At 43.8% G+C, this 15,636-nt stretch overlaps 1 protein-coding gene across 2 annotated transcripts in view; it reads left to right on the forward strand.

Moving 5' to 3' along the window:
• The first annotated feature begins 5,206 nt into the window (after window positions 1-5,206).
• Window positions 5,207-15,636, forward strand: part of mdga1 (MAM domain containing glycosylphosphatidylinositol anchor 1) — a 167,399-nt gene continuing 156,969 nt past the window's right edge. The window contains exons 1-2 of one of the 2 annotated variants that reach the window (XM_076722664.1): window positions 5,207-5,345; window positions 6,554-6,643. In XM_076722664.1, the coding sequence (XP_076578779.1) occupies window positions 6,577-6,643 (67 nt within the window). In that variant the 5' untranslated portion in view covers window positions 5,207-5,345; window positions 6,554-6,576. The remainder of the gene's footprint in view (window positions 5,346-6,553; window positions 6,644-15,636) is intronic. The other variant, XM_076722579.1, reaches the window with a different exon arrangement.

The raw sequence follows: 15,636 nt of genomic DNA on the forward strand, positions 1-15,636 counted from the left end.
GATAAGTTTTTACCTCATAGTACTCGACTGTCTCTTACTCTACTCTATCCCGTTCCTCTGGATGGTCCGGTCATCTTCACCTGTTCCTGCATATTTGTAGCAATAAGAACACTTCACTGTACTTATTTCAACTGTACAGATTTGTGCTTTAACAAAATGACTTTGCCATTTGCAGCCTGTAATATAAAGCATTACCTCTTCTTTACTTGATGCTATAGCACTTAGGTTATCACTGCTGTTATTATGTGTGTTTGGCAGTACAGCTATATTTCACTGGCGGGTTATCTGTGAAAGCACTCACCTAATGCATCTCCAGTTTCCTCAGCATCTGCAAGAAAATTACAGACCTTTGATATTCCATAACATTTTCTTGTGAGAACGCTTTTTCTACACATGAAAGAACCAACTTACTGAGCTGGAGAGAGACAGCAAGGGCAGGGGAGAGAGGAGGGATGACGTGCAGCAGGGGTCCCAGGCTGGAATCGAACCCAGGCCGCTGTGACAGGGACTCAGCCCTGTTACATAACACACGCTCTGTTTTGATTTTTCACTTAGTTTCTTTCAGTGCACCGAACAGCTGGGATTGTGTTTTGTTCTAACTGCAGTTATTCTCCCAAATATTCAAAAAAAAAAAAAAAAAAGGAAACTGGAAGATCATCTCAAAATAACATTTCCAGCTGAAAATCATTATTTGTTAACCAATAAGGCAAAGAAGGTCTCTTAAATTTGACTGAATTCATTCATTCATTCAGCTGTGCTTTGTGTGCTTGTTTTGCTATCATAAAGGTTCCCTGTGGAGCGTCTGACCTCACTTTGAAGAAGTTTGTTATGAGAGGGTCCCCGTTTTGTTTGTTGGTGTGCACACCGTACCCGTTCCTCACACCCACATTTCACACTATTCCACTGATCAACAGGCGGCTCTAATGCACCAAGTAACAGAGCAAGTGCCAACAAAGGCAGTGAAGAAGAAGACTGCTTGCTGGAAAACACAGATGTAAACAATGCAGGATTTAGGACTCTTAAAACCTCGGCTATACAAATGTTTTGTACGGAGGAAATACGTTCAATGCATTTTTTAGAGCTCAAGGATACATACAGCGCCTTTACACAGGACGCCTTTAATCTGACAGAGCAGTGTGTCATAACTGGCTAACAGAGAGTGAAAAATAGAAATAATGGATTTGTAAAAAAAAAAATTAAAAAATTCATACACCCCAAATTAAAACAATCTGTAACTTTCTATAAGGCTTACACATAAACTCACCGCAAAGGAAAGTGGTAGTCCTTACTACTTAAAGTTATACACAGTATTTACTGGAAACTGATGTGTGGCATCTGCACCTGTAACGCATGCTGGAATCCATGTCCTCCTCACAGTGACCACGCAGCTCCAGCAAGTTACTGAAAAGGTGACAAGTGCATCCGTGTGAGTGAGCAGCACAGTCAAAATACAACCCTGATACCAAAACTGTGTAAAAGATAAATAAAACAGACTGTGATCATTTGCTCATCCTCTTTGACTTCCACTCAATTGAAAACAATACAAAAACAACAGATTTAATGCTTTACCTCATCAGTATATTCTTATTCTGAATGTGATGCCGGCAGCTTGTCTCAAACAAGTTGGGACAGGAGCAGCTAAAGACTGGGAAAGATGAGGAATGCTCCAAATACCTGTTTGGGACATTCCACAGGTAAACAGGTTCACTGGTAACAGGTGATAGTGTCATGATTGGGTATGAAAGGGGATATTTCTAAATGGGCCTGGGAACACTGTTGGCGGTAAACGCAGTTTGTTTGCAAATGATCGCACTCTGTTTTTATTTAGGTTTCACACAGCGTCCCAAGTTTTTTGGAATCGGGGTTCTAGTGAATTTGGCGCGTGTAGTATTTTGTGTTGTCTGTGTTCACTTCTCCGTTGGCTCTCTACACCCACTGCAATTATTACTTTTCTCAGAAGCTTTCTTCAATTCTTTGAAAAAACATGGTTTCATGTAGTGGGATGAATGTGTGTGTTTGTGTGTGGCTGCCACCCAAGGTTGTTCCTACAACATGTTGTCTTTTGAGATTCATTGCCTTAAGCAGCGATGATGCGCTCTCAGCAAGACATGCCAAGACTGCTGGATGTAGCCCAAGATGAGGAGCAAAAAGGAAAGGAAGGAAGAAAAGAGACAGATTCTTGAGCTAGATCCCATGATTTTGTTTGGTCTGAACAAAATATTCATTTGGATTGAGAGAGCTAAGTAATTGCTGAGTGTCTTGATTGTGTTTAGGAAAGCTCACAGAACTGTTGCCCAGAAATGATTGAAGTGTACAAATGTTACCGTTATGTTAGGCACAGAACAACCTGTGTTAAAAGTTTTTACCTCAAAAACTTTGTTCCCAGTGATCATCATTATGACTCAAGAGAATATCAGAACAGTTTGGCCAAAGTACTTTAATTAGAAGGAGGAAGTAATTCACCAGTCGCTTCTTTTGGTGCTTCCAACATCAGCAGCATCTGAGCCTCCACGTTTCAATATATTAGGACAGAGGTTGAAGTTTAGTCATACTTTTCGGGATGATACCATCAAATAAGTTGCATTTTTCCAGGATAGGTGCGCTGATGCAATAGAAGAATTTGGGAGAATTTATATCAAGTAAATATGTTGCAAACTGTGATTAATTAACATTGCCTGTCTCAGCAGTATCGCTGCAGAAGTCATTCAGAGAACAGAACAGACCACTTTGAAGTTTAACATCAGAGGCTTCGACAGCCTGCAGAATAGACAGATGGACATTTGACTCTGGGGTTGTTAGTTCCAATCCCAGAAAATCTGGGGGGAAAATGTTGGCAGCTGAACAGAATGAGAAATGCTCTTCACAGCTTCAACTACTGAAGTGCCCTTTAGCAAAGCACACAAGCTGCCACTGCACCTGTGGTAGACCGCTTTACTGTGAGACACTGTGTGTGTATCTGTGTGTGTGTGTGTGTGTGTGTGTGTGTGTGCGTGCGCGTGTGTTACAAATATATTTCCAGAAAATACATCAGTTGCAGATAAGACCACACAGAAAGCGACTGGAGGAGATTGTGATTAATGCAGAACTTCAGGTGTCAAATGAGAAACAACATCACAGTTCACACGCTTCCTATGTTTGATGATAGAAAAAAATACAAATACACAAGATGAACTGTGACAAGTTCAAATGCTGCACCGATGGAGGTAAATGGTCTGTGGGATATTAATGCTGAGATTGTGCAGTCAAAATGGATTGCAACTACATGATATTTAGTAATATGCAACATGAACTTTCCACCACACACACGTGCATATACACACACACACACACACACACACACACACACACACACACACACACACACAGACACACACACCATCCTGAAATTGCAAAATCCTCCCACTCGGTGCTTCAGACTAAATATTTACCAAACAGCTATTCATCTGCAGTCGATCCTCAAGGTTAAAATGTGCATTCATTTCTTTATCACACAGAAGGATTTGAACAAGGCGAACCAGTCGTGTAACAAACGAGCCTGGAAAAAGAAAACTGGGCAGTTTAATATCTCTCTGTCTGCAATGTCTCACTGTTGTGTTGTTGTTTGAACTGTGGCAACTTCTTCGACTCTACCTTTTCTTCCTTCTTCCACTCCTTCTTATCACCCACTCTTCTGCGCAAATAAATGAACATACTGTACATCAGTTAAAACCATCCTTGACATAGTTATAGTTAAAACTGTGTAAAAAAGGGGGAGAAATGACATATAACTTCTGCACTGTATGAACAGAGACACTGAAATGGAGAGTTCCTTCTCTTCAGTGACAGATTGCTTGCGCTGCTCTGATAAGAAGGCCGTCTGATATTTTAAGTGTCCATTTCATTCAATCCAGCTGCACGCACAAACACTGCTCGGTGATAAAGCCGCGTCTCCCAGGACGCTCATTTCAAACCACACACACACACAAGATAGACGCACGCGCACACATGCACGTTCCCTACGCGCGCACGTACATCCCAATAGTGGTAATGAGTTGGGGCGCGCCCCCTTGTGGCCACTATGGGAAGTGTAAAACACGCCGGCACAGCTCTTGATGCCTGTGAGTGAAGACAGAGGCGGCGGGTGCGAGTGTGTAAGAGAATGTAGGCTTTTAATATATTTTAATATGCATGCGTCTCTCTCTCTGCGTGTGTGTGAGAGAGAATAGTAGAGTGTATGGGGTTCAACAGTCAGTCTATTTTTGCTGTCATAAATAATTGGTCCACGGGGAGGGGAGGTGGTGTTAAGGGCTCCTCCATTAGGCCAAAAACTTTCGGAGCGCCTTTCAGTTTTAATTGGCATCGACGTTTGGTGGCACCGCAGCAGGCGAACTCCGCCAAAGAGTCGAAAACAGAGGAAAACACAGAAAGCACCGCTGCCCCTTCGGCTTTTAAAGATATCCTGTGGCACCCAACAGCCTCGGAAACCTATTCCTGAGTGAATTGCGGAGCGGGACGGGGGGAATAGGGAGAGAGAGAGAGAGAGAGAGAGAGAGAGAGAGAGAGAGAGAGAGAGAAAGAGAGAGAGAGAGAGAGAGAGAGAGAGAAGGGGGAGCGAGTGCTGTTCTTTAGACAACCTGTTCAGTCTGGAGCTGTGAGGCTTGAACGCGTCTATGTGTAAGCCTCTGTCCTCCCTCCCCTCCCCTCTCTCCAGCCCTCTCTCTCCTTTAACAGACAGGGGCGGTCGTTCTCAGTCAGCGCACATATTCCACTTGGCCAGCATCACTTGGAGTCCACAGACACAGCGCTGATTGAACGAGCGGAGGGGAGCTCATTTTCAGAGCGCATGATTGTGTTAGAGGGGCTTCACTAGGCTGTCAGAGGCAGAGAGAGAGAGACAGTAAAACCAGTTCAGCCACGCCTTTTAAAGTAGATAATCCACAAAAGAGGAGTGTATAGGATTTATTTATTTATTATTTTTTTCCGCCAAACTAGCCTTGCTTGAGTTTTTCAAAGGGAAAGTGGTTTTATTTTCATCCTTGGGAAGAGGGACTCTGCTGTGGAGCCGAGCGGCGGTAAGATTCCGCTGCCCGCTTATCTGTGCGTAAAATAAAAGTTTAACACACCAAGGAGATCATTCGAGAGGTCTGGGAGCTCAGCACACTCTCTACTATACACTCCGGGAATTGTAAAGCTCATACCGGACGCCCAATTGGAGGAGGATATATAACTTTTCTACTCAATTTGTGGAGAGACACGGAGGCGGGTTTGTCTCACGGAGAGCGGAGGAACCCTCCTCGCAGAGCCGGGAGGAGTGCGCGCTGCGCCGGGTAACAGGCTGACCCAAAGGACGGCACCTCGGAGACAAGGTAGCGACGCAGCGGGGATGATGTGCCCGTACAGACTACATTTTTTAATTTTTTGTCCGGGTTACTATCTGTTGACTTTGCATCTTGTCTGTGTACATTTTTAACAATGGAATGTGCATCTTCCAACAGACAGTTGATTTTACTCTGTTCTGCATCAGCAACATGCTCCTCCTTGCTTTAATTCAAGTTAATATGCCTCAGATTTTTGGTCTACATACCTTTCTTCAATTTGCATCATCTTTTTTCTAATGCAGAATAACGCGTAACGATGCCAGACATGTCAGAATAAGCAACTCTGCTGCCGCACGCCCTCACATTAATACAGGGTATTAACTCCCATGAATCGTACAATGAAACTTTGATTACGGCGCGCTCTGTAATGCAACCTGTCAATGCAGCCGACTCAGAGGCGTTACACAAATGCGAAGGCCAGACGTCGGAGGAAATCCTCCTGTTCGCTCATAAGAGTCACATAAGAGAGTCCATTAGCCTCTGACTCCAGCTGCCTTTCAAGCTTTTCTTTTCTTCAGGTTTTCCACAGGTTATGAATTGTGTAAAGATATAACCAACATGTGATGCATTTAAAGATGCTGCAGATAAGATAAACAAAAGTGTTGTTTTTTTTAAAAAAAAAAAAAAAACAAAAAACAAAAAAAAAAAACCCTGCACAGAAACATGAAAGGATTCACTGCACATAGAAGCAAATGGTGTGTGTATGTGTGGGTGGAGGTCTAAGGTGCATGACCCCACTTGTTGTAGCTAATCCTCAATGAATACTGCAGTCTAATCCTCAGTTTTCTCCTGTCTTGACTCCCCCCCCACCCCCCAGAGGAGGAGGAAGTAGTCGAGGTGGGTGGGTGGGGGGAAGGTTTAGTCACGATAAACAGTAGACAATCCTGTCAATGTCCAATTTTCTAACACACACAGCCCTGCTTGTAAACTTTCTATAATCCACCATTTGTGATTGGTGTCCTTTAAGTTGAATGAAAGCGTGCAGGCTGTGCGGCCGGGCGCTGATATTATTTTCGTGGCTTAAGGGGTTGAAGGGGACGTAGTCGAACATGACAAAAACAATTGGCAGTACCTCCTCTTCCTTTTAGATAACAATCACTCAGCTGTCGCCTGTTGTTTGTCACATAAATTTGCAGGCTGTTCCCTTCTGTGCCTCCGTTTTCACCTCTCTCTCTCTGTGTCTCACTCTTTCTTAGGTTATGAGGGAACTGAGCTGAACATGGAGCTTTTCTGGATTTTGTTATTTTCTAGTGTCTGTCCTCTCGCCTGGGGCCAAGGAGTTTATGGTAAGAATGTGATATTTACAAATGTATTCCTATTATTACATCAATGCATGCTTTATTAGTGCAGGCTGAGCGAGCGCCACTGCAGCAGTGATGTTAATTTGTTCAATTATTAGCCCATAACCTTAATTAAGGGCTTCTCCGTGCCACATATTGTCCGTGTTTCAGTAGGCTCTAATAGGAGGCAGTATAATAACTGGCATTTAAACTACTGAGAATAGCTTCAGGGAGATCGACAGCAAATTAACTTGAGAGGGAGATATTACTTCTTAGAAGTCACAGGAGGGGGCTGGGAAAACATCCAGCAGTGTAGTGGAGGGGAAACCCACCTGCTGTAAGCCCAATCTAATTCCGTTTTAAGGCTGATATTAATCTTTATGGCAAAAATTCACATTAAGTCTCCAGATTAATGCTTTATTACACAAAGTATGATCAGACTTTGAATTATTGTTTAAAGGTTTATGGTTATTACTGCATGGAGGTTATAGTTTGGCCACTATATAACTTACCACTATGCTTACTGCGCACACACGCACGCATGCACGCACGCACGCATGCACGCACGCACACACAGACAACAGGTTTCAAGACGAGGATAAAACTGGCAGAGCTCCCTGAGATGAAGCTCTGTCTTTGTCAGGTTAAACAGGACAGTCACACTGTGCTTTTTAAGGATAACGCAGAGAATTTGTCCTCTCCTTAAGACGGCCTCACTGTATTACAGAGGCTCAGTTTCTTCAGCTACAGGCACCTGTCCAGATATGCATCCAGCCTGTCCCTTCGGGCAAGTCAAGCACACAAACTGATCTGTCAGCTTTGATACTTTGATTTTGATGTCTGAAGGCATGTGGCAGCCATTGAAAACAAGGTCTGTTTAGTCATAGTAGCATAGAGTGCTGTTGTCATGAGCAATCCCGCAGCTTGCCGTCACATTGAGAAATGCTGACAATCTGTCAGCTGAATGTGCTGAAGCATAGGCCCATGCCCAAGTCCTCGCTAACTAATCAGGCTTATACCAGCTCTAATTCTTCACGCAAGTGTCAGTTTTAGTGTGCATTCCACCTTCATGGGCCAGTCTCCGATCTTTTATCGGCCTCTAATATGTTCTGCATGTGTTTTGATTTGACCACCACTTTTTGGAGGGTTAGACTTCTGCATCAGTAAACAATACTTTCTTTCCAAAATCTGTTCTCAGCCTCAGACGGAGCACTGTCTGTGTGCCGTGACAGTGCTGGATGAGATCTCAAGAAGTTTATTTTTTTCCACTATCTGTTTTTATAGGAATTGTCAAACATGGCGTTAAAATGAAAAAGATTGTACCTGAGTTTTACCAGCATCACATACTTATCTGGGATCTTTTTTTTTAGCAGCAGGTGTAAGCCTCACATTCTTCGATAAAGCCAGGATTTGCCATAAATCTGTTTGGAACTCGCTGTTATATTCCTTCCAAAATATTTCCTGCGTACATATATCAGGTATTTTGGAAACGTAACGGTTTAAATATATATGCTATCTAGAACTTTCTTTCGATGCCAGCAATCATTTTGCAGGAGTGTGTGTTCGTTTTTTCAATCGTTGTCTCCTCACCGAGTGACTTTTCTGATCTAGTTCTGTCCTGCAGAAGGCTCACATCTCCAGTTTGCCCTTGTGCATTCTTGTCCTCATTTATTTTTTATTTTTTTCATAATAACTGCATGAAACACTTTTGGGTTCTCTACAGGGCGATACACTGATTGTCATGAAAAATGTGTGCATCCGTGCCTCATGGGCTCTGTCACAAATATGCAGTGGGTCGAAGCAGAGAGGTATGCAGTGCCAACGGTGGAGGCTGCAATGATATTTAGCTCTTTTTTCTGTATTTTCCAGTGTTATAGGCTACTTGTTTTACGTCCAACAGCCTGTCAGTCTCTCATGAGGGAGGAAAAGTCCCACAAGCTTTCTGAGAATCAAACTGGGCAGCTTTCACAGGCCCAGTTTCCCATGTGGCTTGTGTAGTGGTGGTGCTCAGCTGTGCGTACCTGTGCAGCGACTGTTTCGTATAGGTAAGTCATCATCACTAAAAAGAGTCATTCAATGAGAACAAACCGTTTCACAATTCGCACAATTGCAGTAAACAACACGAATAGGGAAGATCGGGAAGGGAGCCAATGAGTCTGGCACGCTCGCTCGCTGTGTATGCAGATATGCATAAAATGGTTTCCTTCACTTTGGAATTGTTTAGCACTTGCTCGAGCAGACAGATGCGACTCGCCGTCCGTCGGGAGCCGAGCGGTGTAAGCGTGCCTGATTGATGTCAGCGCTTTGGACGGCTGTGAGCTTCATTTACTGTAGCCTTCTCTGGGGTCTGTTTGGATGCCTGCGCTTTTATCAGCTCATGCCTGCGAGTCTGTGCGTGCAGGTGTTGTGCGCTCGTGCACGTGAGTGTGAGTTCATGTGCAGATGGGAAGCGTGTGAGCCTGCAAACCTGTGTGTGTGTGTGTGTGTGTGTGTGTGTGTGCGTGCATACGGACGCTTGTGTGAGTGGGACGCGTTTGCACGTCAGGCACACTTTTCATCCCACTGCAACAGTTTGCTGGCTCAGCAGGGACTTGTGGCTCAGTCACTGTTTCTCTTGCAGCAGTGTAGTATTGATTGCACTTCTGTGAATTTTGATAGGCTGTCAAAAAGCTTGTAACACCTGTCCATCAAGTGGAGATTGGACGGACAAGCGCGCCCAGGAAATACGATTCTGTACTTCAAAGGAAAAGCTGCACCATTTTTTTTTTTCACATTAAGCTTTATTATGCAGGTTTATTAAGATCACTCTCTCCTCTTTACTACTGTTTTCTTCGGGGGGAGATAAGCGTTTTATATGCGTCTCCACACATTGGTCACGATCATCCCTGAGTACATATGTATATAGTGATTTTCAACTTTCTTTTAATCTGGATATACTGTAATCCCAGGCATTACAAGCATGATGCGTCACTCACATGCGCTAACTCTGAACATACTTAGGGATTAGGGGAAGTTCAGAAAATTTCAAGACAGCCTCGCAGGATTTGACATCCCGTCTGAAGGACTCAACAGTTTCGACGTCAGTCCAGACAAAGTGTAGCAGAAAAGTGTCTCTCCATCTTTCTGCCGCTGCATCGCATCACACTCTGTGAAGCAAAAGAGTTCACAGGGACACCAAATTATTGATTGCTTGACGAAGTCACACGAAACCATTAGCTAGGGCTGTAGATGGAATCCAAACTGCATTAGCTGGCAATATGATGCGCCATTATGTGCTTGTTAACAGGAAATTTAATGAACTTAAATCAATGATTTTGCTTAACAGTGTTTTTTCTCGATTTGAGCAAGGCCCTTGCAGCAGCAGGAGAGTTGAGGCCTTGCCATTGGCCATAGAACAAAGCACTACAAGTGATGCAGAAAGTGAAAAAGTTTAATATGCCTACATTGCGCACAAATTTAACATCACTTTGAAGATGTTGCCCAAGGAAGAATGAAACGCTTGGAATACATTGCTAGTTTTTTTATTTGCACTGTGTGTGTGTGTGTGTGTCTCGATGAGCAGCACCCAACATTTGAGCATCTTCTTAATGTGGAGCTTTACTCGCTGCAGTACATTAGCTTGCCATGGCATACGGGTTGAAAGCCGGTGACCTAGAAAGAGATCATTCCAGGTTTCACTGGCCTGGCCACTAGCTCCCATGTGACTTTAACTCTTCCTCTCCCCACATCAGCACTTTTTGTTTGTGTCTCTTTTATGTCTCTTGCTGCTGAGTTTATTTTGGATGCTGAATATTGCCCTTTTCTAATAAGCATCCATAATTTATTGGTGGCTCTGAGGCAATGGAGGAGGGGACGAGAGACGGTGATAGAAAGAGACTGAAGCATTAAGCTGGAGATGATGATAATCTTTTACCTCCCACAGTCTGACACCTACTATTCTCCTCGTACTCTTTACCTCTTTGCTTTACTTTTCTGCTCACTGTACTCGAACTGCACACACACACACACACACACACACACACACACACACACACACACCCCTGTTTTTGCTTTACAGATTGCACTCTCTTCACATGAATGTGATCGGTAATGTCAGCAATTGTTCAATGACCTTTTCTTCTATATTGCGTCAAATTAAAGTCCTTGGAATTTAATTAGTGGTGCTCAAACTGTTTTTCCAGCTGTCCAGATAGGTAAATAGATAGACAGATAGATAGATGGATAGATATGACCAAGAGGAGACATGAGAAGCAGGTCAATATTTGGATAGGAGATTTCAGTGGTTTGTCTGCTTTGGAAGCTTGATTATGGAGTGGAGTGCCAGGCGATTAGGGGAGCTATTCTTTGCACAGAGCAGATAGGAGATAATGGGCTGGTGGGGAAGGAGAGCAGAGGAATTTTGGCGAGTGTATTTATTGTTTGTAATGTCTATCAGATTCTCCATTGTTCATCACAATTAAAAATTGAAAATTTACATGTGAACCACTTTGTCTATTAGACTCAAGCGGTGGTGTCTGCCTGCTCCCCTCTTTGTCTCCTGTCCCTCCCTCTTTCTGTCTGTCTCCACTCATCTCTGTCAGTCGCTCTGATCTCATCCCTTCTGTTAAAACTTTTAGTGCACATGGTGCTTTAATTATCTCTTCTTGCTCCCATTTTTTTTTTCTAGCGTTAATTAGGTCCATTGTGTGGCAAGGTAGCTCCTGCTGCCTTCATATTAAAAGGGTCATACCTTGAGAGCGTTACCATATGCAATACAGCGCGCAACCTCCTTGTTTTGATGCTTAGTCAGCTCATTCTTTGCCACTTTTTTTTGCCCTTGATCCTCCTCTTTCCTCCTCTCCTCTCCTCTTCTCTCCAGATTTCTATTTTTTTCTGTATGGCTGACTGGATATTAAAGCCTGACAACATTTCTATTAACCCACAGGTCAGCAGCAGAGCCATAGGCCTATGACCAAAGTGATATGTTGACTGTGGTTTACACTAGCCTTGCAACCTGGGGCTAAAGGATAAGAGTGCTAAGACAACGTCTTGGGAGGTCTAATTTATCACACTGCCTCCCACCTGTTCCATAGTGAGCCCGGGGTGGGCGCAAGGCAGCAGGTAGAGGTGGGCAGTCTGGTACTCTGGGGCCCATGTGTGAGGTGAGATAGCAATATATCTCCTAAGAAAGCGTAATGTGGCAAGTCTTGGTGTAATGTATTGAATTCATTTCATTTCCTTGCTGAAATACAGTAATCAAAAGCTCTCTCGCAGAAGTTAAATGGGAAGATCGATACCACTCTCATGCCTGTACAGTAAACATGTAGTTGGAGGTAGCCACTGGTTAGTGTAGCATAAAGTCCATGCTCTTATGTAACTCTAGGCAAGAAAGCAAATCCTTTTTAAAAATTTCAACCATCCCTTTAAGAGGTGAATTTTACTTAAAGTATGCATTAAAATCCGTTGGATGTTTTCTGTCAATTTATGTTACAAAGCCTCTTTGCCGGGTCCTCACTGACTGATTTGAATTAATTTTATAATCTGTGTTCACTCGAAATATTTCAGTTTTTCTCTAAGTCAGGCCTGAAGAAATCAAAGCTGAAAGTTTGATGGGGAGGGGTGAAACGCTGAGATGTGTCTATACTGAAGAGCTGACAGAATTATTATGTTTGCTCACAGATCATCATGTAAAGCCTCCTTTCTGTCTGCTCACTTTCATTTCTTTTTTCCTGCCTTTGTGCTTCACTCTTTCGAATGATGATGCTATTGTTCATGCAGGTCACATCCACGCACACACGGGAGCCCACGCATAACTTTCACATGCACATGCAGACATGCACGTGCACAAACATCTCTGAGTGCATTTACCTTTAGCTGAACTCAGAGATCATTACCTCACTCTCACCCACTCTCATCTCTCTGTACCGGGATGTTAGTCAGTGTCACACACACAGTAACAAAACACGGGCCTACACACACACACACACACACACACACACACACACACACACACACACACACACACACACCTCTTTGGATGAGAGTGGTCCAGAGCGTAACAGGACGACGTGGGTGCCCTGTGAGTAGGAAAAGCTGTCGGGGAGGTTTCACTTTTCTCCTCTGTACTGCTGTCACTCTGTCAGACATTATCAAGCACCTCGTACTGGCTCAGCTTCAGGAGGGAATATGCACAAATATGAGTCCGTATTTGTGCCTTTGTGCTCACCTTTGGGAATGCAGGGAAATATAATATTTGAATGTGCTGTAATAGAGTCTAAACTAGCAAAGGTGTTGGGGTGTAGGTGTGTCATGTGTTGTCTGTGTTTGGTTTTGTGTGTGTGCGTGCGCAGGTCCTGATCCCGGTGTCTTGAGAGTGAAGGAACAAGGGCTGTAATGTGTGTGTGCATTTGCACGCATGGACATGAGAGGGAGGGAACATTTGGCATCTAACTTATTCATGAAGGCGACAGGACGGTTGTGAACAGCGGTGAGAACATGGCTTACATCAGAGACCGTCTGCCTCCTCCTGCACTTCTCTCACACTGTCACTCTCTTTCTTCTTCACTACCTTCTCTTTCGCCCTCCTGTCCTTTGTCTTTCAGCACTCATTTCTTTCTCTGGCCCTGCCGCTGGGGGATTTCACAGAACTTTTTTAAATCCTACAGACAGTGGCTATAATAATCTCCTCTAGACATGTTTTAAGGCATATAAAAATACTCTCCGAGGAATACTGATGGGTGTCTGAAGTGTTTCTTCAACCAAAAAGTTCAATTACAGTGTAAAAAAAACCCTCTTATGCCTAATTGAACCAAAAAATCCCAAATCCATCCTCAGTGTATTTGTACTGGAGGCTTCAAGTTTCCACTTCACATATATGTGAGTTGCATATTGAATCATGAGTGGCTTCCAACCAAGATGTGACGTCACTAAATCATGATTGTGCGTATATATTTTTTAAATTCTGATTAAAGCCCAGAGAAACTTTCCCACTCTATCACATGAATATGAAAACAGCCTCCTACCTTCAAACTCCCACATCACTCTACACATTGAAGGTCAAACATCCAAGTAAAGTGACAACAGGTTTGACCAATTTTTCATCAAAGTGGCAAACATATATTCTAAATAATATACAAAACAAACCTGATTTCCATGAAACTTGGTTAGAATGTACTAGATAAGAGTTAGTGTGACTGCATTTGGTCATCTATGATATTTTGTGACCATCCCTGTCTGCTGGCATCAACATGCTGTGCCAGTCTTTACAGTAGGTGTTAATCTCCTCAGGGAGCTTAAAGATATTTGTGATATTGTTGACTCACACTGAGCAAATGGTGAGGTTTCACAGCGTGCAAAGTGCTATGCATACTGGCAGCCTTTCTCGCCGCCTGTCGCACCTTCAGCACAGACTTATACTGATCTGTCACTTCATAGAAAACCTGCACATAGCTACAGGCTGCCAGGGAAAACCGTATAATACAGATATGCACAGACTTAAAGAGTGGCAGGGAGCACACACACAATGCTAAAACTACACTTCTCAAGGCTGCTCCTCCCACATATGTTCTGCCTTTCCCTGCGGTGTGTGCTGAAAACCCCTGAACAACAAGAAAACAACCGCAACTGCCGGAGTTGGTCGTGTCCGACTAAACTTTCTGACAGCGGGAAGGGATCAACGCTGGAAATCCATCTTCTGCTTCTACACACGTCTGGCCTCAATAATTCAGCGATGCGTGCTGCTTTGAGATCTCGCCCTCTCCTTCTCTAGTTCTCGTTTGCACTCGCTCTCTCAAACCTGCTCACCCTCAGCAGCAAACCGTTCTCCCCCTTCCTCCCCTGCTCCTGACGGTTTCAGTGGAAAAAAAAAAAATCTGGCACTTTAAATGTTTGAAATGTTTAGCTTGCTGCTCTCACACTTTCCCGTCTTTCTCCATGCATCTCAGCTGGCTCAGAGGAGATGGGCTATAATCTGTTGGATATGTTAAAAAGTCCCCATGTTGTCAGTGTAGCAATTTACCTGCCACCAGCTACACATCCTGATCCCTCTCTACCTCCTCTTCCTCCCTCATTCTGTCTTTACCCATCTACTAAACTTGTACCTGTCAAGAAAGATGTTCCTGTCATCCTCCTCTCTTCCCTTCTTCTCGCTCTGATCCTCTTTTCCTTCTCAGCCATCCATATAGCTGCCCTTTACATGTCAAAATGGGGCAAAATGTAGCCATTCTCTACTTTACATCCTCATTCCATCCTAATTCTCCCCTTCATCCAAACCCTTTCCACAGATACACCCCTTTAACTCTCCTCATCACTTTTCATCCTCGCTTCCTTGCTCTCTCATTCCTCCTCCTCTCTCCTCACTATATCCTTTCTTCACACCCAGCACCTCTTTCCTCCAAAGCCCTGTCATCTTCTCGCTATCATCCGCCGATTCAGTGGCAAGCATCCACCCACCTCTCCACTTACTGCATATATAGGACATAGCGTACACTGTCATTGAAAGCTGCCGACAGGCTTTGGGAAGCGGGGTGGAGGGCTGACACTGGGGAGCAAGCAGACAGCTTGGGCTAGCAGCAACCGCAGGAAATGAGGGCAGAGGGAAAGGTGCACCATGAGGAGAGGCGATTTGATTTGGGTGAGGGGAGGCAAAACAAACAAGAGACTCAAATGTAACTATTATCTTCCTTGTGCAGTCAATTAAATGCTTGTTAGATGAAGTGCAGTTTTAACCCTGGCAGGAATTTGACAGTTACACAAGAAAGAGAATAAATTTACTGTATTTTTATGCAAACCGTGCTGCCCAGTTCACATAGAACCTAGCTGAGTGTGGATGACACCTTTCTGTGAGTGACGTACCCCACAGCCCTACCCAATAAGTTCAAATACCCCTTCATCCACACCACCCGTCATGTTCCAAATGAGTTCATTTGACTGGATTTTGGCAAAAGCTGGACTTTTTATCCATTACTTTTAGCAATCCATCTCCACTTCTCTGCTCACTCGCTAACTAGTTTTTTTGTGCA

This window comes from Chaetodon auriga, chromosome 1 (genome assembly GCF_051107435.1).
Source record: "Chaetodon auriga isolate fChaAug3 chromosome 1, fChaAug3.hap1, whole genome shotgun sequence".
Taxonomy (NCBI): Eukaryota; Metazoa; Chordata; class Actinopteri; order Chaetodontiformes; family Chaetodontidae; genus Chaetodon; species Chaetodon auriga.